The sequence below is a fragment of the Oncorhynchus mykiss genome, chromosome 5 (assembly GCF_013265735.2).
Source record: "Oncorhynchus mykiss isolate Arlee chromosome 5, USDA_OmykA_1.1, whole genome shotgun sequence".
Taxonomy (NCBI): domain Eukaryota; kingdom Metazoa; phylum Chordata; class Actinopteri; order Salmoniformes; family Salmonidae; genus Oncorhynchus; species Oncorhynchus mykiss.
The window spans coordinates 6,347,434-6,371,090 of record NC_048569.1 but is presented as its reverse complement, the minus strand read 5'-3'; the positions used below and the strand labels follow the sequence as shown (position 1 = coordinate 6,371,090).

At 50.7% G+C, this 23,657-nt stretch overlaps 1 protein-coding gene across 7 annotated transcripts in view; it reads left to right on the top strand.

The window, feature by feature from the left end:
• Positions 1 to 23,657, top strand: part of LOC110523124 (WD repeat-containing protein 7) — a 342,879-nt gene that overhangs the window by 65,757 nt on the left and 253,465 nt on the right. For all 7 annotated transcript variants that reach the window (XR_005051631.1, XR_005051630.1, XR_005051629.1 and 4 more), the window contains 4 exons: positions 12,273 to 12,506; positions 13,190 to 13,483; positions 13,678 to 13,874; positions 21,590 to 21,681. Coding sequence is in view for 4 of the 7 variants with exons in the window: in XM_036976656.1 (XP_036832551.1) it covers positions 12,273 to 12,506; positions 13,190 to 13,483; positions 13,678 to 13,874; positions 21,590 to 21,681 (817 nt within the window). In the remaining 3 variants the exon portion in view is untranslated. The remainder of the gene's footprint in view (positions 1 to 12,272; positions 12,507 to 13,189; positions 13,484 to 13,677; positions 13,875 to 21,589; positions 21,682 to 23,657) is intronic.

Below are 23,657 nucleotides of genomic sequence, written 5' to 3'. Positions count from 1 at the left end.
GACTGAAGTATAAAACTATTAAGGAAAACGAACCTGTGACGTGTGAAAGTAGGGGTTGTAACGGAGATGCATGGATGAAGTGTACAATGGGTTTAAGTGTTCAAATCATTTCTAATTCCTAATACAAAAACATTATCAACATTATCATTTTTTTTTTGTGGAGGTGGAGAAGGGTAGAGAGAGAGACTCTGATCTCCTAGTTGATCCCAAACCCAGGTGCAACTTGTCACCGTAACGACCCAATCAGCTCCACGTGTCTGTAAATAAAAGAATACAGTGAAGGTGGTCGGGAGAGGGTAACAACGGACACGGTATCTTTCCTTCAGGGGGTAAAGGTCACGGGAGTGCTTTTTTAGAACACGGAGTGTTGTTTTCAGAATCCGAAACCAAACTCTTCTTCCTCCTCCACTTTAGTGGTCATCACAAGGTGGTGGTATTATTATGATTATTATTGTGATTATTATTGCTAGAGCTTGGTCTCCTGTTCTCTGTAACAGCCCGTAATAACACAGTTCTCCACATGAAGACAGGCAGCAGTTTCAAGTGTTCAATTTGTGTCTACTGGCTCCTTCCCTCGTCATAACGGTCGTCTTGGACTTGTCCCAGATGGCACCCTGTTCACTAGATACTGCACTACTTCCTACCAGAGGCCCTGGTCAATAGGGTGCCATTGGGGACACAGACCAACTGGAGATCAAATGGTCCGAGCCGGGAATCCAAAGAGCCCCCCCCTCCTCCCTCAGGCCAGCTGCTGTCTTTCTATAATGGCCCATCATTTCCTCTGACACCATAATTCTACCGCCACCCTGGGGCTGTGATACCTGCTGTCAATACACACCGTTATTCCCACTACAACACACACAGCCAGCCCTCAACAACAGGCCCTGATGCAGCCTCTAGCCAGCCCACAACAACAGGACCTGATGCAGCCTCTAGCCAGCCCACAACAACAGTCCCTGATGCAGCCTCTAGCCATCCCACAACAACAGGCCCTGATGCAGCCTCTAGCCAGCCACTAGCCAGCCCTCAACAACAGGCCCTGATGCAGCCTCTAGCCAGCCCACAACAACAGGCCCTGATGCAGCCTCTAGCCATCCCACAACAACAGGCCCTGATGCAGCCTCTAGCCAGCCCACAACAACAGGCCCTGATGCAGCCTCTAGCCATCCCACAACAACAGGCCCTGATGCAGCCTCTAGCCAGCCCACAACAACAGGCCCTGATGCAGCCAGCCACTAGCCAGCCCACAACAACAGGCCCTGATGCAGCCTCTAGCCAGCCCACAACAACAGGCCCTGATGCAGCCAGCCACTAGCCAGCCCTCAACAACAGGCCCTGATGCAGCCAGCCACTAGCCAGCCCTCAACAACAGGCCCTGATGCAGCCAGCCTCTAGCCATCCCACAACAACAGGCCCTGATGCAGCCTCTAGCCATCCCACAACAACAGGCCCTGATGCAGCCTCTAGCCAGCCCACAACAACAGGCCCTGATGCAGCCTCTAGCCAGCCCACAACAACAGGCCCTGATGCAGCCTCTAGCCAGCCCACAACAACAGGCCCTGATGCAGCCTCTAGCCAGCCCACAACAACAGGCCCTGATGCAGCCAGCCACTAGCCAGCCCACAACAACAGGCCCTGATGCAGCCAGCCACTAGCCAGCCCACAACAACAGGCCCTGATGCAGCCAGCCACTAGCCAGCCCACAACAACAGGCCCTGATGCAGCCAGCCACTAGCCAGCCCACAACAACAGGCCCTGATGCAGCCAGCCACTAGCCAGCCCACAACAACAGGCCCTGATGCAGCCTCTAGCCATCCCACAACAACAGGCCCTGATGCAGCCTCTAGCCAGCCCTCAACAACAGGCCCTGATGCAGCCAGCCTCTAGCCAGCCCACAACAACAGGCCCTGATGCAGCCTCTAGCCAGCCCTCAACAACAGGCCCTGATGCAGCCTCTAGCCATCCCACAACAACAGGCCCTGATGCAGCCTCTAGCCAACCCACAACAACAGGCCCTGATGCAGCCTCTAGCCAACCCACAACAACAGGCCCTGATGCAGCCTCTAGCCAGCCCTCAACAACAGGCCCTGATGCAGCCTCTAGCCAGCCCTCAACAACAGGCCCTGATGCAGCCTCTAGCCATCCCACAACAACAGGCCCTGATGCAGCCTCTAGCCAGCCCTCAACAACAGGCCCTGATGCAGCCAGCCACTAGCCAGCCCTCAACAACAGGCCCTGATGCAGCCTCTAGCCAGCCCACAACAACAGGCCCTGATGCAGCCTCTAGCCAGCCCACAACAACAGGCCCTGATGCAGCCTCTAGCCAGCCCTCAACAACAGGCCCTGATGCAGCCTCTAGCCATCCCACAACAACAGGACCTGATGCAGCCTCTAGCCAGCCCTCAACAACAGGCCCTGATGCAGCCTCTAGCCAGCCCACAACAATAGGCCCTGATGCAGCCTCTAGCCAGCCCACAACAGGCCCTGATGCAGCCAGCCACTAGCCAGCCCACAACAACAGGCCCTGATGCAGACACTAGCCAGCCCTCAACAACAGGCCCTGATGCAGCCAGCCTCTAGCCATCCCACAACAACAGGCCCTGATGCAGCCTCTAGCCATCCCACAACAACAGTCCCTGATGCAGACACTAGCCATCCCACAACAACAGGCCCTGATGCAGCCAGCCACTAGCCAGCCCACAACAACAGGCCCTGATGCAGCCTCTAGCCATCCCACAACAACAGTCCCTGATGCAGACACTAGCCAGCCCACAACAACAGGCCCTGATGCAGCCTCTAGCCAGCCCACAACAACAGGCCCTGATGCAGACAGTAGCCATCCCACAACAACAGGCCCTGATGCAGCCAGCCACTAGCCAGCCCACAACAACAGGACCTGATGCAGCCTCTAGCCATCCCACAACAACAGGCCCTGATGCAGCCTCTAGCCAGCCCACAACAACAGGCCCTGATGCAGCCTCTAGCCAGCCCACAACAACAGGCCCTGATGCAGCCTCTAGCCAGCCCACAACAACAGGCCCTGATGCAGCCTCTAGCCAGCCCACAACAACAGGCCCTGATGCAGCCTCTAGCCAGCCCACAACAACAGGCCCTGATGCAGCCAGCCACTAGCCAGCCCTCAACAACAGGCCCTGATGCAGCCTCTAGCCATCCCACAACAACAGGCCCTGATGCAGCCTCTAGCCAGCCCACAACAACAGGCCCTGATGCAGCCTCTAGCCAGCCCACAACAACAGGCCCTGATGCAGCCTCTAGCCATCCCACAACAACAGGCCCTGATGCAGCCTCTAGCCAGCCCACAACAACAGGCCCTGATGCAGCCAGCCACTAGCCAGCCCACAACAACAGGCCCTGATGCAGCCTCTAGCCAGCCCACAACAACAGGCCCTGATGCAGCCAGCCACTAGCCAGCCCTCAACAACAGGCCCTGATGCAGCCTCTAGCCATCCCACAACAACAGGCCCTGATGCAGCCAGCCACTAGCCAGCCCACAACAACAGGCCCTGATGCAGCCTCTAGCCAGCCCACAACAACAGGCCCTGATGCAGACACTAGCCAGCCCACCTGGCCACCCACTGGGGTAACTGCCGTCCAGTCAACCTGCCTGCCTGCCTCCACTTTGGTGCCACCATTACACTTGCACTCCCTGCCTGCGAAACCACTTTTATTTATGTGTGTGTGTGTGTGTGTGTGTGTGTGTGTGTGTGTGTGTGTGTGTGTGTGTGTGTGTGTGTGTGTGTGTGTGCGCCGTGGTCAGTTTTTTTGTGTTGGGTTTCTTGAGTGTCAAAACATGTGCATTTTATAAAAGAGTATTTGTGAGTCCTGACCCTTTGGTGTGTGTGTTGCATGTTTGTTGTTGTGGAGGTGTGTGTGTTGTATGTTTGTTGTTGTGGAGGTGTGTGTGTTGTATGTTTGTTGTTGTGGAGGTGTGTGTGTTGTATGTTTGTTGTTGTGGAGGTGTGTGTGTTGTATGTTTGTTGTTGTGGAGGTGTGTGTGTTGTATGTTTGTTGTTGTGGAGGTGTGTGTGTTGTATGTTTGTTGTTGTGGAGGTGTGTGTGTTGTATGTTTGTTGTTGTGGAGGTGTGTGTGTTGTATGTTTGTTGTTGTGGAGGTGTGTGTGTGTGGTATTCTGGAGGCCGGTTGGTAACAGAGTAGCTCTTGAGGCATATTGATTTTGTAATGTCTCCCTGAATGCTCTTAGTCAAGGTTCAACAAAGTTTTTCACTGAGTTGATTTGTCTCAGTCCAGGTCTGTTAACACCAGAACCATTAGCAGCCCTGCAGCATCCTAATAGTAGACTGGTGATCTACAAGATGGACGGCTTTTACTGTCACGTGAAGGACTACATTCCCACTTGTGTGTGTGTCTCTTTTCCCCCTTTTGACCCAGCTAGTGAAAATCACCCCCACGTATGTGGGGGTTACGGTGTGGGGGGTTACGGTGTGGGGGGTTACGGTGTGGGGGGGTTACGGTGTGGGGGGGGTTATGGTGGGGGTTACGGTGTGGGGTTATTGATCCTATATCATATAGACATCAAATACAATTTTATTTGTCACATACACATGTTTAACAGATGTTAATGCGAGTGTTGCAAAATGCTTGTGCTTCTAGTTCCTGACAATGCAGGAATATCTAACAATTCCCCCAACAACTACCTAATGCACACACATCTAAAGGGATGGATGAGAATATGTACATATAAATATATGGATGAGCATTGGCCGAGTGGAGTACAGTATATACATATGAGATGAGTAATGTAAGATATGTAAACATTATTCAAGTGACTAGTGATCCATTTATTAGAGTGGCCAGTGATTGGGTCTCAGTGTAGGCAGCAGCCTCTGAGTTAGTGATGGCTTTTTAAGTCTGATGTCCTTGAGATAGAAGCTGTTTTTCAGTCTCTCGGTCCCCGCTTTGATGAACCTGTACTGACCTCGCCTTCTGGATGATAGCGGGGTGAACAGGCAGTGGCTCAGGTGTTATTTTTGGGCCTTCCTGTGACATCGGGTGCTGTAGATGTCTTGGAGGGCAGGTAGTTTGCCCCCGTGATGTGTTTTGCAGACCGCACCACCCTCTGGAGAGCCTTGTGGTTGTGGGCGGTACATTTGCCGTACCAGCCCGACAGGATGCTCTCGATTGTGGGCGGCAGGTAGCCTAGTGGTTAGAGCGTTGGACTAGTAACCGAAATGTTTCTAGATCGAATCCCCGAGCTAGTTGTTCAAACCCCTGAACAAGGCAGTTAACCCGCTGTTATTGTTGTGAGAATTTGTTCGTAGCTGACTTGCCTAGTTAAATAAAGGTAAAAAAAAAAAAAACATTGCATCTGTAAAACTTCGTCAGGGTTTTAGGTGACAGGCCAAATTTCTTCAGCCTTCTGAGGTTGAAGAGGCGCTGTTGTGCCTTCACTACACTGTCTGTGTGACTGGACCATTTCAGTTTGTCGGTGATGTGTACACCGAGGAACTTTAAAACTTTATACCTTCTCCACTGCTGTCCCTTCGATGTGGATAGGGGCGTGTTCCCTCTGCTGTTTCCTGAAGTCCACGATCATCTCCTTTGTTTTGTTGATGTTGAGTGAGAGGTTATTTTCCTGACACCACACTCAGTGCCCTCACCTCCTCCCTGTAGACCGTCTCGTCGTTGTTGGTAATCAAGCCCACTACTGTTGTGACGTCTGCTTAGACACTTCCTCAATAGCTTCTGGTTCTTTCTGTCTCCCTGCCTGCTGTTTTCACTCCTCTAGTCTGGAGAGGCGAGGACGAGAGGTGAGGAGGGGTCCTGTGGGACAATGACCTTTTATAATAGCCTGGGTCTTTGTTTACAGTTCAGGAGCCCTTTCTCTCCTCCCCTCTGCCTGGTCACACCGCTCTCCTCCCCTCCGCTCTGCCCGGTCACACCGCTCTCCTCCCCTCCCCTCTGCCCGGTCACACCGCTCTCCTCCCCTCCGCCCGGTCACACCGCTCTCCTCCCCTCCCCTCCGCCCGGTCACACCGCTCTCCTCTCCTCCCCTCCCCTCCGCCCGGTCACACTGCTCTCCTCTCCTCCCCTCCGCCCGGTCACACTGCTCTCCTCTCCTCCCCTCCCCTCCGCCCGGTCACACTGCTCTCCTCCCCTCCCCTCCGCCCGGTCACACCGCTCTCCTCCCCTCCCCTCCGCCCGGTCACACCGCTCTCCTCCCGTCCGCCCGGTCACACTGCTCTCCTCCCCTCCGCCCGGTCACACTGCTCTCCTCCCCTCCGCCCGGTCACACTGCTCTCCTCCCCTCCCCTCCGCCCGGTCACACTGCTCTCCTCCCCTCCCCTCCGCCCGGTCACACTGCTCTCCTCCCGTCCGCCCGGTCACACTGCTCTCCTCCCGTCCGCCCGGTCACACTGCTCTCCTCCCGTCCGCCCGGTCACACTGCTCTCCTCCCCTCCGCCCGGTCACACTGCTCTCCTCCCCTCCCCTCCGCCCGGGCACACCGCTCTCTCCTCTCTTCCCCTCCCCTCCGCCCGGTCACACCGCTCCCCTCCCCTCCGCCCGGTCACTCCGCTCCCCTCCCCTCCGCCCGGTCATAACGCTCTCCTCCCCTCCCCTCCGCCCGGTCACACCGCTCTCCTCCCCTCCCCTCCCCTCCGCCCGGTCACACCGCTCTCCTCCCCTCCGCCCGGTCACACCGCTCTCCTCCCCTCCGCCCGGTCACACCGCTCTCCTCCCCTCCGCCCGGTCACACCGCTCTCCTCCCCTCCCCTCCGCCCGGTCACACCGCTCTCCTCCCCTCCCCTCCGCCCGGTCACACCGCTCTCCTCTCCTCCCCTCCGCCCGGTCACACCGCTCTCCTCTCCTCCCCTCCCCTCCGCCCGGTCACACCGCTCTCCTCTCCTCCCCTCCGCCCGGTCACACCGCTCTCCTCCCCTCCCCTCCGCCCGGTCTCACCGCTCTCCTCTCCTCCCCTCCGCCCGGTCACACCGCTCTCCTCTCCTCCCCTCCGCCCGGTCACACCGCTCTCCTCCCCTCCCTTCCGCCCGGTCACACCGCTCTCCTCCCCTCCGCCCGGTCACACCGCTCTCCTCTCCTCCCCTCCGCCCGTTCACATTTTCTATTCATGGCTTGTCACTGGGCTGGCCAGTCAGTCAGTTACAACAAGGCTAGCTATCTACCAGCTATCTATAGGTTTTAAAGCAGCCAATGTATTCATCAACTGAGAACTCTGCGTTTTTAGAATGGGTTAGTTGGCAAATATGAGTGATAGTTACGTCATATCGATTGCAGTCTCTTGGCCTGTAGCACTATCCATATGTTCCTGTGTGTACTCTGTGAATGTTCAAATGGCCATTTGTATATTTCATTATGGGGGTTGGGGTCAAATCTCTGGTCAATTCTATCCATCCATTTTTCAACAAGTAACAAGTCATCTCTTTGAAAATGATCTACTATGATAATGCACTATACCAGTCTTCCTCTCTATTTTTTGACTGCTCTCTTTATCCAGGGCTCCAGCCTGCCGGCCAGCCAGTCAGGTGTGTGGGTTGCTATGCAGACTCTCCAGTCCACTGGCTCTATATGTAGTCCAGGGGGAGAGTTTAATAGAAGTGATATGAAATGCTCCCTGCTCCTTCCCTGGCATTTCAGGCGCACTGGCGCTGTGATTCTGTGATTGAATTATCTGCTGTTATTCTGGTGACTGTCCTAGCTCCACTCTGCTCTCCTGTGTGTCTGTCCTCTCCTAGATCCACTCTTCTCTCCTGTGTGTCTGTCCTCTCCTAGCTCCACTCTGCTCTCCTGTGTGTCTGTCCTCTCCTAGCTCCACTCTGCTCTCCTGTGTGTCTGTCCTCTCCGAGCTCCATTCTGCTCTCCTGTGTGTCTGTCCTCTCCGAGCCCCACTCTGCTCTCCTGTGTGTGTGTCTGTCCTCTCTGAGCTCCACTCTGCTCTCCTGTGTGTCTGTCCTCTCCTAGATCCACTCTGCTCTCCTGTGTGTCTGTCCTCTCCTAGCTCCACTCTGCTCTCCTGTGTGCGTGTCCCCTCCGCTCCCCTATTGCTCCAATGTGATTTGGAATTAGTCCTGGTTCCCTTGTGGTCTCAGATGTTAGAGATGCACCTGATTCCACACAGCGATCTACCATCAGATCTGCTACCATCTACTTCCTCTCTCCAGCCCAACCCCCTTCCTCTCTCCAGCCCAACCCCCTTCCCCTCTCCAGCCCAACCCCCTTCCCCTCTCCAGCCCAACCCCCTTCCCCTCTCCAGCCCAACCCCCTTCCCCTCTCCAGCCCAACCCCCTTCCCCTCTCCAGCCCAGCCCCCTTCCCCTCTCCAGCCCAGCCCCCTTCCCCTCTCCAGCCCAGCCCCCTTCCCCTCTCCAGCCCAGCCCCCTTCCCCTCTCCAGCCCAGCCCCCTTCCCCTCTCCAGCCCAGCCCCCTTCCCCTCTCCAGCCCTCCCGTCATCTCGTCAGGCCGTCAGTAAAGACATTGGAGAAGATGGCTGTCATAAGAGCATGTTTTTTTTCTATGTACTAGAGCAGCGTGCGTGTGTGTGTGTGTGTGTGTCGGGGCGATAGAAATAAATGAACGCCTGCAGCTATGATAGAAGGAATGGATGGAGAGGGGGCTGTTTTCTTCTCATCTTCTAGAGTCCATCTGCAGCCTAGTTGTGTCCTGAGAGGGAGGGAGGGGGCTGGAGGAAGAGGGAGGGAGGTGGACTGGGGAAGATGGTGCTGGGGGAGGGTCCCTTTTGTCTTGTGGTTTTGGCAGTCGTTGTCCTGTGGAGGGCAGCCTTCCTCCATCAAAACAACACCACTGGCTGGTAGAAATCTGTCATCATCAGTGAGAGGTTGAAAGAGCTAATTCATTAAGTCACACTGATCAGAACCCATCACTACTTCTGCTGCAGGACACATTGAATTCTGAACGTAGCTTCATGTCTAAGGATATTTGTGCAACGTCTCTGCTGTGTGTATGGTTGGTGTGTGTGTGTGTGTGTGTGTGTGTGTGTGTGTGTGTGTGTGTGTGTGTGTGTCACAGGTGCAGGTGCAATGGCTCACCATCAGTCAGGACACTAGAAAGGCTAATTACTGAACAGGGAAGCCGTGAACTGGGCTGGGGCTTCTCTCTCTAACACACACACTGGCGTCTCATGGCTCGTTACGGAGTGTGACTCGGAGCCTGGAGAAGTAGACATCTGTCCCGACGTACGGTCTGTGGCTTTGACTCGCTGTTCCCTCACCAAACAGACCAAGCTGATTGCTCCAATCCCAGACCGACCAAGCTGATTGCTCCAGTCCCAGACCGACCAAGCTGATGGCTCCAGTCCCAGACCGACCAAGCTGATGGCTCCAGTCCCAGACCGACCAAGCTGATGGCTCCAGTCCCAGACCGACCAAGCTGGTGGCTCCAGTCCCAGACCGACCAAGCTGGTGGCTCCAGTCCCAGACCGACCAAGCTGGTGGCTCCAGTCCCAGACCGACCAAGCTGGTGGCTCCAGTCCCAGACCGACCAAGCTGGTGGCTCCAATCCCAGACCGACCAAGCCGATGGCTCCAGTCCCAGACCGACCAAGCCGATGGCTCCAATCCCAGACCGACCAAGCCGATGGCTCCAATCCCAGACCGACCAAGCCGATGGCTCCAATCCCAGACCGACCAAGCCGATGGCTCCAATCCCAGACCGACCAAGCCGATGGCTCCAATCCCAGACCGACCAAGCCGATGGCTCCAATCCCAGACCGACCAAGCCGATGGCTCCAATCCCAGACCGACCAAGGAGCTGGACTGTACCTATCATCACGCCGCTGCGCTTCTCTCTGCTGGTGTGTGTGTGTGTGTGTGTGTGTGTGTGTGTGTGTGTGTGTGTGTGTGTGTGTGTGCGCGTGCGTGCTAGACATTTATCAGAGAGAAGAGACTCCTATCAGACAGGGTCATGGTTCTAACTTTCAATAATGACTTATAACACACATCACGCCATGTTGACTTCTTTTTAAAAATCCAACTCTATTACTATAATTATAGATTTTGCTACTCATTCAAAAATAGTTTAGGAGTACTGGTCATGCAACATGTATATCACAATCATACTATGTGCTATTGTTCATGTCCCATAACAAACCACAGTGTAATTGTTTGTTCACGTCCCATAACAAACCACAGTGTAATTGTTTGTTCACGTCCCATAACAAACCACAGTGTAATTGTTTGTTCACGTCCCATAACAAACCACAGTGTAATTGTTTGTTCACGTCCCATAACAAACCACAGTGTAATTGTTTGTTCACGTCCCATAACAAACCACAGTGTAATTGTTTGTTCACGTCCCATAACAAACCACAGTGTAATTGTTTGTTCACGTCCCATAACAACCCACTGTGTAATTGTGTGTTCACGTCCCATAACAAACCACAGTGTAATTGTTTGTTCACGTCCCATAACAACCCACTGTGTAATTGTTTGTTCACGTCCCATAACAAACCAATGTCCCTTTTGGTATATTGTGCGTTCTGGTTTTGTAATTTTTCACTGAGATGCTGATGTAAAGTAGTTGGTTTTGTGTCCTCTCATGTCATGAAGCCGATAGAGGAGGTCCAGCCTGTTAGGCCTCCCTCCATCCCTCATCCTTTCTCCCCTACGCCTGACCTTGTTCTGCTCTGTGATCACTGAGACACACACAGCAGTGCCCATTGAAGCTGTTTAACTGCCATTGAGCACAGTGACAATGCTGACCCTCAGTGTGCTAATTGTTAGAGATAGACCTTACTCTATTGTCTGAGCCCTCCCTCCCTCCCTCCCTCCCAGACAGAGCAGATGCAGGATGGGGGTTAGGGGGCTTGGGGACCTAACAGCAGCTTCTCTCTGTCTTTCTCGCTCTTCTCTCTCCTCTCTCTACTTATCTTCTTGTTCTTTCTCCTCCTCTCGTTCTTTCTCCTTCTCTCGTTCTCTCTCCTTCTCTCGTTCTCGTTATTTCTCTCTCGTTCTCTCGTTATTTCTCTCTCGTTATTTCTCTCTCGTTCTCTCGTTCTTTCTTTCTCCTTCTCTCGTTCTTTCTCTCTCCTTCTCTCGTTCTTTCTCTCTCCTTCTCTCGTTCTTTCTCTCTCCTTCTCTCGTTCTTTCTCTCTCTCTCATTCTTTCTCTCTCTCGTTCTTTCTCTCTCTCTCCTCTCGTTCTTTATCCTCTCTCTCCTCTTGGAAGAAAGTGAACTAATGTTGTGACGTCCTAGTCCAGTCATTAGAAACAAACAAGGTCTATATGTGAACATCCTTTGCTGTGCAAAGAGTGTAGTGTCTTTCAAGTTGAATAGGGATTAGCATGTTTTTAAATGAGACTTGCTGTGGTTAGAAAACAGCATGAGATTCTGTAGAAAAAAAGATGAGGGACATTGGAGGTGATTTATACCATGTTAACACACAGTCACTAAACCTGTATCTAAATCTTTGCTCATGAATCCAGACACAGTGAAATGGAAGGGTAACACAGTGATTGAGATTGATGGACTGCTGTTCAGAGTTGATATATACATTGAACTCCTAAAAGTATTGGGACACAGTGACACATTGTTTTGTTGTTGTTTTGGCTCTGTACTTCCAGCACTTTGGGGTTGAAATGATATGTTGACTATGAGGTTAAAGTGCAGACTGTCAGCTTTAATTTGAGGGTATTTTCATCCATATCGGATGAACCGTTTATAAATTACACCACTTGTTGTACATAGTCCCACCATTTTAGGAGACAAATTCACGCATGTGTATTAAATTAGTAAAAAGTGAAGTGTTTGGTTCTATATTCATAGCACGCAATTATTACATCAAGTGTGTGACTCTACAAATTTGTTGGATGCATTTTCACTTTGTTTTGTTTGTGTTTCAGATTATTTTGTGTCCAAATAGAAATTAATGGTAAATAATGTGTTGAGTCATTTTGGAGTCACTTTTATTGTAAATGAGAATAGAACATGTTTCTAAACACTCCTACATTCATGTGGATGCTACCATGGTTACGGATAATCCTGAATGAATCGTGAATGACGATGAGTGAGAAAGTAACAGACGCACAAATATCACAACCACTAACGTCTCACCATTATAATAAGAGGTTCATCTTTTATAACAATAACCTCTTAGTATAATGGTGAGACGTTAGCATGTCTTGGTGGGTATGATATAAAAGGCTAACCTCCTCTTATTATAATGGTGAGACGTTATGTGTGATATTTGTGCGTCTGTTACTTTATCACTCATCATTATTCACGATTCATTCAGGATTCTCCGTCTTTGTTGTTTCCCAGGGCAACCTGCAGAAGTACTCCAACAACAGTCTGGTGGTGCAGGCCATGAAGACCAATCTGACAGACCCTGACATGCATGTCCTGTTCTTTGACGTGGAGTCGGTGATCATCCAGCTGCTGACGGAGGAGGCCCAGCGGCCCAACCCCACCCTGGTCTCCCCAGAGACCCTCCAGAAGGCCCAGGGAGCAGCTGACAAAGGAGGGTCCTTCCTCGCCAACAAGATCTTCAAACAGGTGAAGGAGGGATGGCTAGTTGGTCCTGCTGGGTTGGGACTGGGATGACTACCTGTATAGTGCACTTTTGGCTATGGCCAAATGGGGACGAGGGTGCCATGTTGGCTCTGGCCAAATGGGGACGAGGGTGCCATGTTGGCTCTGGCCAAATGGGGACGAGGGTGCCATGTTGGCTCTGGCCAAATGGGGACGAGGGTGCCATGTTGGCTCTGGCCAAATGGGGACGAGGGTGCCATGTTGGCTCTGGCCAAATGGGGACGAGGGTGCCATGTTGGCTCTGGCCAAATGGGGACGAGGGTGCCATGTTGGCTCTGGCCAAATGGGGACGAGGGTGCCATGTTGGCTCTGGCCAAATGGGGACGAGGGTGCCATGTTGGCTCTGGCCAAATGGGGACGAGGGTGCCATGCTGGCTCTGGCCAAATGGGGACGAGGGTGCCAATAGGGTGCACCCTTATTACAGGTTTTTTTCACATTATTCACAACAAAAGTAATTGTTGGACTTATACAATTACTTTACCTTATGTACCGTGTACCTTTTCATGAGAATCTGACTGTATAACATTTCCTTGGACAATAATCCAATTGAAATACCTCTCATAAGAACTGCTCACAATAAGCAACAATAATTATTATTTCTGTTGTTTTTATTACTGACTGGCGGCCATTTTGTCATGTCCAACAGGTGAAGGAGACGATGAAGGAGACCATTAAGGAGCACCTCCTGGATGAAGACGAGGAGGAAGAGGAGGAGATGAGGAGACGCGAGGAGAAGTCTAAGTCTCTGTCTCTGTTGGAGTATAACCTGACTATGGACACGGCCAAACTGTTCATGTCCTGTCTCCACGCCTGGGGCCTCAACGGACCACTGGACGAGGTGTGTCTGAGCAGACTGGGCATGCTCAAACCCCACTGCCCCATCTCCTTCGGTCTCATATCCCGCGGAGGTCATATGTCTCTCATGCTGCCCACCTTCAAGGTAAGATTTACATTTTTACAATTTATGGATTTTCCGTATATTTTTGTGTGTATGTGTGTGTATATCTATTTGTGTGTGTATGTATGTGTGTATATTTGTGTGTATGTATGTGTGTGTGTGTGTGTGTGTATGTATGTATGTATGTATGTATGTGTGTTTTTAGACTCAATATGTAACTCCTCTGTACTAATTAGGAGTCCCTGCTGCGTCAAATGGCCCTGTCCACGGGCAGGAAGTTGTCCCTGTCAGAGATGGTGGGTAAAGGGACATACGGAGTGTCCCGGGCCGTGACTACCCAGCACCTGCTCTCTGTCATCTCACTGGCTAACACCCTGATGGGCATGACCAATGCCACCTTCGTGGGAGAACACATGAAGAAGGCACCCGTCAGGTACGCAGCGTTGTCACACGGTTACCGAGACCCTGGCTCGGGTGATATTTCATTAAAGGGGCAATCAGCAGTAGAAACGATAACCAAGCAGTCTCCCATTCCTCTGTTTCGGTAAACAGCTGAGGAATGAGGCTGGAGGAACGTATCCACTCTGTCAAATTCATAGACGGAGCTGTGGAGGCAAGGCCTAACCAGCCATGGTGTCACAATGATAGTTTGAACCATGTTTTGAGGCTGTATAGTTTAAAGATTTTCTTTGTTTACTGACATTGGAGTAAAACACGTTTATATGTGGGTTCTGGTGGACTGTGACAGTTGAGCTCATGAGGGATGCAATATTCTTAAAAAAAAATCAATGGGTACATATCATTCATTTAGAAGTCCAAATATACATGTAGCAATGGCTGATTGCCCCTTTTTTTAAAAGATGTGCGTGCGTACACACTCTTGCTCACACACATCTCACACACACACACACACACACACACACACACACACAGAGGCAGAAACAAATAAAGAAGTATACTATGTAACACATTAGATTCCACCAACAAGTGGACACATTAGAACCCTGCTCGATGTGTGTGTATGTAGGTAGAACCCTGCTCGATGTGTGTGTATGTAGGTAGAACCCTGCTCGATGTGTGTGTATGTAGGTAGAACCCTGCTCGATGTGTGTGTATGTAGGTAGAACCCTGCTCGACGTGTGTGTAGGTAGAACCCTGCTCGATGTGTGTGTATGTAGGTAGAACCCTGCTCAATGTGTGTGTATGTAGGTAGAACCCTGCTCGACGTGTGTGTATGTAGGTAGAACCCTGCTCGACGTGTGTGTAGGTAGAACCCTGCTCGATGTGTGTGTATGTAGGTAGAACCCTGCTCGACGTGTGTGTAGGTAGAACCCTGCTCGATGTGTGTGTATGTAGGTAGAACCCTGCTCGATGTGTGTGTATGTAGGTAGAACCCTGCTCGACGTGTGTGTAGGTAGAACCCTGCTCGATGTGTGTGTATGTAGGTAGAACCCTGCTCAATGTGTGTGTATGTAGGTAGAACCCTGCTCGACGTGTGTGTATGTAGGTAGAACCCTGCTCGACGTGTGTGTAGGTAGAACCCTGCTCGACGTGTATGTAGGTAGAACCCTGCTCGACGTGTGTGTAGGTAGAACCCTGCTCGACGTGTGTGTAGGTAGAACCCTGCTCGACGTGTATGTAGGTAGAACCCTGCTCGACGTGTATGTAGGTAGAACCCTGCTCGATGTGTGTGTATGTAGGTAGAACCCTGCTCGACGTGTGTGTAGGTAGAACCCTGCTCGACGTGTGTGTATGTAGGTAGAACCCTGCTCGATGTGTGTGTATGTAGGTAGAACCCTGCTCCACGTGTGTGTGTAGGTAGAACCCTGCTCTACGTGTGTGTAGGTAGAACCCTGCTCGACGTGTGTGTATGTATTGTTGTGTCTCTGGCTATGCCGGATTAAGTGATATGACATGCTATTCTATAAAATCATTTCTCCATAATTAATATTACCTGATTGAGCTAATCATGTAAATGTAATTAACTAGAGAGTCGGGGCACCCCAAAATAGTATTTATAGAGATGTTATCTTCCGAATAAACTCTTAAAGACCTAGTAATATTTTACATCAATAGCAGTCAATATTAATTGTCCTCTTAATTCAGTCTCATCTGAAAGTTGTAAAGTCTTGGTTATCTGCACAAACCCTGCCTAACGAGTTGAATCAGCAATACAGAATTGGGTTTAATTATTTATTTACTAAATACCTAACTAATCACACAGAATTACACATACACATAATTAAATCATAACTTGATTACAAATTACGTCATAAGGAAAACGTCCCTGGCGGGCGGAACAGATGTGACAGCTTGTTACCCAAAGGAAAAGGGGCTGGGTTAGAGTGAAAGAGCGGGAAGACTGAGGGACACAGGGAGAAGCTGTGCTATCGCAAATACAGTATCTGATGCATTCTAAATTACCGCCCATTTGGAAAAGGAAAATGCAATAAATATTTACTCTGAACTGCGCTTCAGACGGTTGGTGGTTGATGAAAGACCGTGTTGCCAAACCGAGTCCTTTGTCCTTTGAAGAATGTCTCTGGTTGTCAATTGGATACGTTGTAGTAACGTTGTTGTGTGGTAGATGGGATACTCTGTCTGTTCCTTCCTAGCCCACGTTTGCAGCTGCTGTTGCTAACTCAACGGCTAGGAGGTATCACTTCTGTAGTGAATAATAGTTAAGTTAAGTTCATGCCATTCGCAACCAAAGCTCACGCTGATGTTGGCTTTGTTCTGTAGTTATTATCTGAACCATTCTGAAATCGGACCGTCGTCCTCACATCCTCAGAACAGAAGGTTATATTGTCGTCAAGGCTTTATATAGGAAGGGAGAGGAGGGCGTGTTTGAAAAGTGTTATAGCCCATGTCTCTTCACAGGGGCGTGCCACTGATTGAGCATAGCCCTAATTTATGAAAACCCAAATCTCACATTTTAGAAGCTAAAATCACATTTCATCCCGTCACAAATAATTTCATATTCAAACATTTAAATTGAACAACAATTCCATGTGAGTCTGATAAGTCTGATAAGACTTTCCACTGTAGAGTTAGGATGACAATCATCGATGAGAATGATGACCACCGCATATGTTCAACTGGTCGGATTACCAGAATATAGTTCATTTCCCCCCACCTTCTGATGTTCCCAGAATCTCTATGTTAACCAAGGGGCTTTCAAATGTCACATCAGTAGGGTAGAGAGAGGAAGAAGGGGGGAATAGGTATTTATAACTGTCATAAACCTACCCCCAGGCCAACGTCATGACAGTATGTATGTAGGTAGAACCCTGCTCGACATGTATGTATGTATGTATGCATGTCTAACATTAAGAAGGGTGCTGTGTAGCTTTGAATGGTGGGTAGATCCTCAGTCTGTAGTACCCCCAGGCCCCCCCATGTCCTCTGTGGGCCCCTGGCCCTGTGATTACCTGTCCCCAGTCTGTTGTACCCCCAGGCCCCCCATGTCCTCTGTGGGCCCCTGGCCCTGCAATTACCTGTCCCCAGTCTGTTGTACCCCCAGGCCCCCCATGTCCTCTGTGGGCCCCTGGCCCTGCGATTACCTGTCCCCAGTCTGTTGTACCCCCAGGCCCCCCATTTCCTCTGTGGGCCCCTGGTGAGGCGTTGCTGAAATTGGGGAGGATTGCCTGGTTTGTATTGCGCTGTTGTTCAGTCTTAGTTTGCTATTTGTACAGTGACCCGCGAGCAGAGACCGGGGCAGAGGTGGTCTGATTGTTGGAGCTTCCTTCTCTTGGTCTCGTAGGGAAGCTGAATGATTTAACAACATGCTGTTGCTGAAATGCCAGAAAGATGATGTCAATTTTAAGAATTCTGTCGATGGCCGGCCCGGTGCCCCTTGATGTGTGTTTGTATTATTATCTTACATAAAACGGGGGGGGGGGGGGGGGGGGGGGGACGGACAGACATGGTTCATAGTTAACGAGGGACGGACAGATGGACGGACAGACATGGTTCATAGTTAACGAGGGACGGACAGATGGACGGACAGACATGGTTCATAGTTAACGAGGGAGTACAGATGGACGGACAGACATGGTTCATAGTTAACGAGGGAGTACAGATGGACGGACAGTCATGGTTCATAGTTAACGAGGGAGTACAGATGGACGGACAGACCTCTTCTAATCCTGTCTTCTAGCCATACAGATGCTCCAAGCCAGTCCTCAATATTTCAAACTTTGTTTTTTTCATGTGGGCTTCCTTAGATTTATGACAGTATTCTAGAATAAATGTCTTCCTGGTTAAAATGTAAAGAATCTCCAGAAAGCCCATTTAAACAATGTATTAATCCCCAGCCAGGGCCTAATGTGTTAACCCCCCCAGCCAGGGCCTAATGTGTTAACCCCCCCAGCCAGGGCCTAATGTGTTAACCCCTCCAGCCAAGGCCTAATGTGTTAACCCCCCCAGCCAGGGCCTAATGTATTAACCCCTCCCCCCCAGCCAGGGCCTAATGTGTTAACCCCCCCCAGCCGGGGCCTAATGTGTTAACCCCCCCCCCAGCCAGGGCCTAATGTGTTAACCCCCCCAGCCAGGGCCTAATGTGTTAACCCCCCCAGCCAGGGCCTAATGTGTTAACCCCCCCCAGCCAGGGCCTAATGTGTTAACCCCCCCCAGCCAGGGCCTAATGTATTACCCCCCCCAACCAGGGCCTAATGTGTTAACCCCCCCAGCCAGGGCCTAATGTGTTAACCCCTCCCCCCCAGCCAGGGCCTAATGTATTAACCCCCCCAGCCAGGGCCTAATGTATTAACCCCCCCAGCCAGGGCCTAATGTGTTAACCCCCCCCAGCCAGGGCCTAATGTGTTAACCCCCCCCCAGCCAGGGCCTAATGTGTTAACCCCCCCCAGCCAGGGCCTAATGTATTAACCCCCCCCAGCCAGGGCCTAATGTGTTAACCCCCCCCAGCCAGGGCCTAATGTGTTAACCCCCCCCAGCCAGGGCCTAATGTGTTAACCCCCCCCAGCCAGGGCCTAATGTGTTAACCCCCCCCAGCCAGGGCCTAATGTGTTAACCCCCCCCAGCCAGGGCCTAATGTGTTAACCCCCCCCAGCCAGGGCCTAATGTGTTAACCCCCCCCAGCCAGGGCCTAATGTGTTAACCCCCCCAGCCAGGGCCTAATGTGTTAACCCTCCACCAAATCAATTTATTTCCAACTCGATGCATCTTGTAATTCTCCAATTTATTTTTATTTTTTTCCATAAATGTATTTTTTAGCTTTAAAACTGCAGTTTTCTCTCTGCCTCATGGAAAAAGCTGTAGAATTGCAGCATATTAGCTTTAGGGCTGCAACAACAAAAACATCTCTCTGTAATGACACATTTGTCGAATTGCAGGAAATTACAGTAGCTTGAAAACGGCAACATTTTCTTTCCGATGCCAAGAGGCGAGCCTTTTAAAATGGTATTTCCTAGGGACAGAGATTTGGTTTGTCCAGCCACGCTCTGCCGACATCATAAGTAAAACTCCTTGTTTGCTATTTTCATCTCACTTGAGCTTTTCTGACTATGAGGGGGTCCCTGATGAATTTCGTAACATTAAAGGGGTCCCTGGACTCACAACAATTTGAGAACCCCTGGCCTAAACAACAACAGTAATTGTGTAAAGGCAGGGATGCAGGGCTGTGTTCAAAACAACTACAAGTGTGCTTGCTCTTGTTCCTCAACGGCACAGCTAGGAGAACAAAAAAAAAACACTTATAGTTGAAGACTCTGGTTTGACAGCTGTGTTCACTTGGAAACACCAGTTAGACCTCTCACTCAAACCCTTATTGTTGTCTTATGTTGCACCTATCCCAATTTCTAATATTACTATCATGTTACTGATTTTATTCAGAGTATTTTCAGTGTTCATTATCAACAAAAGCGGCCCGAAAAGTGGAGCTAAAATTTAACATGAAATCAACGGTTGTAATGTTTAGATTCAGTCTCGTATCAGGTGAATTGTCCTCACCTATTTTGACTAATCATTACCCCATCATCTCCAACCTCTTCCGTTTGAATTGCTACCGTGGTTACACATGTGTTCCATATTGGCCAATCCCCAGGAGTTCAGCTTTTTGCTGCACTTTTTCCACCCTATTAGTTGTGTGTGTGTGTGTGTGTGTTTCCTGTATCTTGTGTTAACAATGGGTAAGATGCTCAGTGTTAAAGAGGAGTGCATTTCCATGGATGCATCCCAAATGTAATTATATTCCCTACGTACTGCACTAAATAGGGAATAGGGGTGCCATTTCCAACAGTGGATGGGCCCTAAATTAAATACATTTCTGGGTAGAGGTATTGTACAGCTCTCTCTTAGCGAATCATTGAACAAGCCTCTTCTACAGACTGGGACAATAGGCCCCTGATCACTCTAAAGGGTTTCTGTCCTGTTTCTATGCAGACTCCAACTAGCTGAGTGAATGTGTCCGTGCCGCGTGATGAATAGGAACTCAGCCTCCTGTTGTTCAGATTACCGTTGGCTGTCTACCACATCTAGCTAGTCGCAGAGGCTTTATGGAGAAGTGTCATCTGGGATCAAACTTAAAGGGGATGAAATACATCAATTAAATAAAGATCCAAAGTCGAAACGTAAATCTAAATACTTCACTATTGACGGTGCAGTTAGTTTTCTGTGATAAGATGTTGTTGACAGTTTTTACTGTCGTGAAATTTTATAGGGACACACCATGGACGTAGGAGTCACTTATCTGGACCTGACTGGGGTGGAGGGGTTACTCAATGACGGACCCGGCTGGGGTGGAGGGGACTGAACGAAGGACCCGGCTGGGGTGGAGGGGACTGAATGAAGGACCCGGCTGGGGTGGAGGGGTTACTCAATGACGGACCCGGCTGGGGTGGAGGGGACTGAACGAAGGACCCGGCTGGGGTGGAGGGGACTGAATGAAGGACCCGGCTGGGGTGGAGGGGTTACTCAATGACGGACCCGGCTGGGGTGGAGGGGACTGAACGAAGGACCCGGCTGGGGTGGAGGGGACTGAACGAAGGACCCGGCTGGGGTGGAGGGGACTGAACGAAGGACCCGGCTGGGGTGGAGGGGACTGAACGAAGGACCCGGCTGGGGTGGAGGGGACTGAACGAAGGACCCGGCTGGGGTGGAGGGGACTGAACGAAGACCCGGCTGGGGTGGAGGGGTTACTGAACGAAGGACCCGGCTGGGGTGGAGGGGACTGAACAAAGACCCGGCTGGGGTGGAGGGGTTACTCAACAAAGGACCCGGCTGGGGTGGAGGGGTTACTCAACGAAGGACCCGGCTGGGGTGGAGGGGTTACTCAACGAAGGATCTCATCACTCTTTTTCTCCAGACTTAGTAAAAGCCACAGACTTCTCTCTCTGGCTAAACTTCTCTCTCTGGCTAAACTTCTCTCTCTGTCAACTTTACTCCGTCTTCACTCTCCTGAGAGAATAACTAGTTTTGTCAGATTAAATGTTAGAACGTTTCCCTGCGGACCAGGATTTGTAACATCACAGGATCACAGTCCGCCCTGTTAGTGTCAGATCCCAGTACAGCACATGTCTACTTTTAGCTAACGAGAGAGAAACTGTTCTACTCTTCGTTGTCTTCATTAGTCCCAATGCAACAGGTGTAGTCAGCAGAATGGAACACTTACCCCGAGGCTTTTCTTAAAAGGGGGTCGTGTGGGCTGTGAGGCGCTGTAAAGATCACACGTGGAGGTCTGGGAAACCTGTTAACAGCCTCTGATTTTATATGTGTTACGGTGTATTTTTGGCCCTGGTGATTTAGTCAGGATGGGAAGGAAACCCTAGTGGGAGGAGAGAACTGCAGGTGTTCGAGGTAATAATGATGGGGCCACCTTCCCTTTAACATTGTGGACTGAGAGGTGGGGGGGGGGGGGGGGGGGGGGGGCCTTGGGCCTTTCAACTACTAGATAGAACAGAACACATCTGAACCTGTAGTTAGCCTGAATAAAAAAAGGAATTTGAGTGTTTGTATAGTGATGATTTGTTGTTCATCACCTCTCTCTGACCACGTACACACACATGCTTACATACCCCCCCCCCCCTCCTCATACTACTAAGCTTGTCTTTTCTACACACTACATGGACACAATTCAAGCTTCTCTGTCTGCTAAATATTTGATGGTATCTTATGTATTCTATTCTCCAGGCCTCCTAGACCCGGGACCCCTGAGACCCCCAAAAAGACAGCAGCACCCCCCCAGGTGTCTAGTCCGGCCGTGCAGGGACAGATCAAACAAGGTAACTACAAACGACTGTTTTCCCTCGGGGCGGTGCTAGGAGAACCACTGATGTACAGGGCAGGCAGCAGTCGCTGTGAACCTCGGATCTAGGAGAGAATCCGCTCCTGGCCTTTCAAACTTAGGATGAGTCCCTAATGCACCCTGTTCCCTATATAGTGCACTACACTGGTCAAACGTTTTTCACTATTTCGGGGAAATAGAATGTCATTTGAGACTCGTCCCTAGAATACTTCACATCGTCTCCACAGGAGTAAACTGAGGTGTCACCAACAGTCTCTACAATACCAAATCAAGCTGTGTTTGTCCAACGCCCCGAATACAACAAGTGAGGACCCTTACCGTGAAATGCTTAGTTACAAGCCCTTAACCAACAATGCACTTCAAGAAATAAAGTTGAGAAAATATTTACCAAATATACATAATTAAATTATAATCAAGAGTAACACAATAACATAACAATAACAAGGCTATATACAGGGGGGTACCAGTACTGAGTGACTGTGGAGGCTATATACAGGGGGGTACCAGTACTGAGTGACTGTGGAGGCTATATACAGGGGGGTACCAGTACTGAGTGACTGTGGAGGCTATATACAGGGGGTACCAGTACTGAGTGACTGTGGAGGCTATATACAGGGTGTTACCAGTACTGAGTGACTGTGGAGGCTATATACAGGGGGGTACCAGTACTGAGTGACTGTGGAGGCTATATACAGGGGGGTACCAGTACTGAGTGACTGTGGAGGCTATATACAGGGGGGTACCAGTACTGAGTGACTGTGGAGGCTATATACAGGGGGTACCAGTACTGAGTGACTGTGGAGGCTATATACAGGGGGTACCAGTACTGAGTGACTGTGGAGGCTATATACAGGGGGGTACCAGTACTGAGTGACTGTGGAGGCTATATACAGGGGGGTACCAGTACTGAGTGACTGTGGAGGCTATATACAGGGTGTTACCAGTACTGAGTGACTGTGGAGGCTATATACAGGGGGGTACCAGTACTGAGTGACTGTGGAGGCTATATACAGGGGGTACCAGTACTGAGTGACTGTGGAGGCTATATACAGGGGGGTACCAGTACTGAGTGACTGTGGAGGCTATATACAGGGGGGTACCAGTACTGAGTGACTGTGGAGGCTATATACAGGGGGGTACCAGTACTGAGTGACTGTGGAGGCTATATACAGGGTGTTACCAGTACTGAGTGACTGTGGAGGCTATATACAGGGTGTTACCAGTACTGAGTGACTGTGGAGGCTATATACAGGGGGGTACCAGTACTGAGTGACTGTGGAGGCTATATACAGGGGGGTACCAGTACTGAGTGACTGTGGAGGCTATATACAGGGGGGTACCAGTACTGAGTGACTGTGGAGGCTATATACAGGGGGGTACCAGTACTGAGTGACTGTGGAGGCTATATACAGGGTGTTACCAGTACTGAGTGACTGTGGAGGCTATATACAGGGGGGTACCAGTACTGAGTGACTGTGGAGGCTATATACAGGGGGGTACCAGTACTGAGTGACTGTGGAGGCTATATACAGGGTGTTACCAGTACTGAGTGACTGTGGAGGCTATATACAGGGGGGTACCAGTACTGAGTGACTGTGGAGGCTATATACAGGGGGTACCAGTACTGAGTGACTGTGGAGGCTATATACAGGGGGGTACCAGTACTGAGTGACTGTGGAGGCTATATACAGGGGGGTACCAGTACTGAGTGACTGTGGAGGCTATATACAGGGGGGTACCAGTACTGAGTGACTGTGGAGGCTATATACAGGGGGGTACCAGTACTCAGTGACTGTGGAGGCTATATACAGGGGGGTACCAGTACTGAGTGACTGTGGAGGCTATATACAGGGGGGTACCAGTACTGAGTGACTGTGGAGGCTATATACAGGGGGGTACCAGTACTGAGTGACTGTGGAGGCTATATACAGGGGGGTACCAGTACTGAGTGAC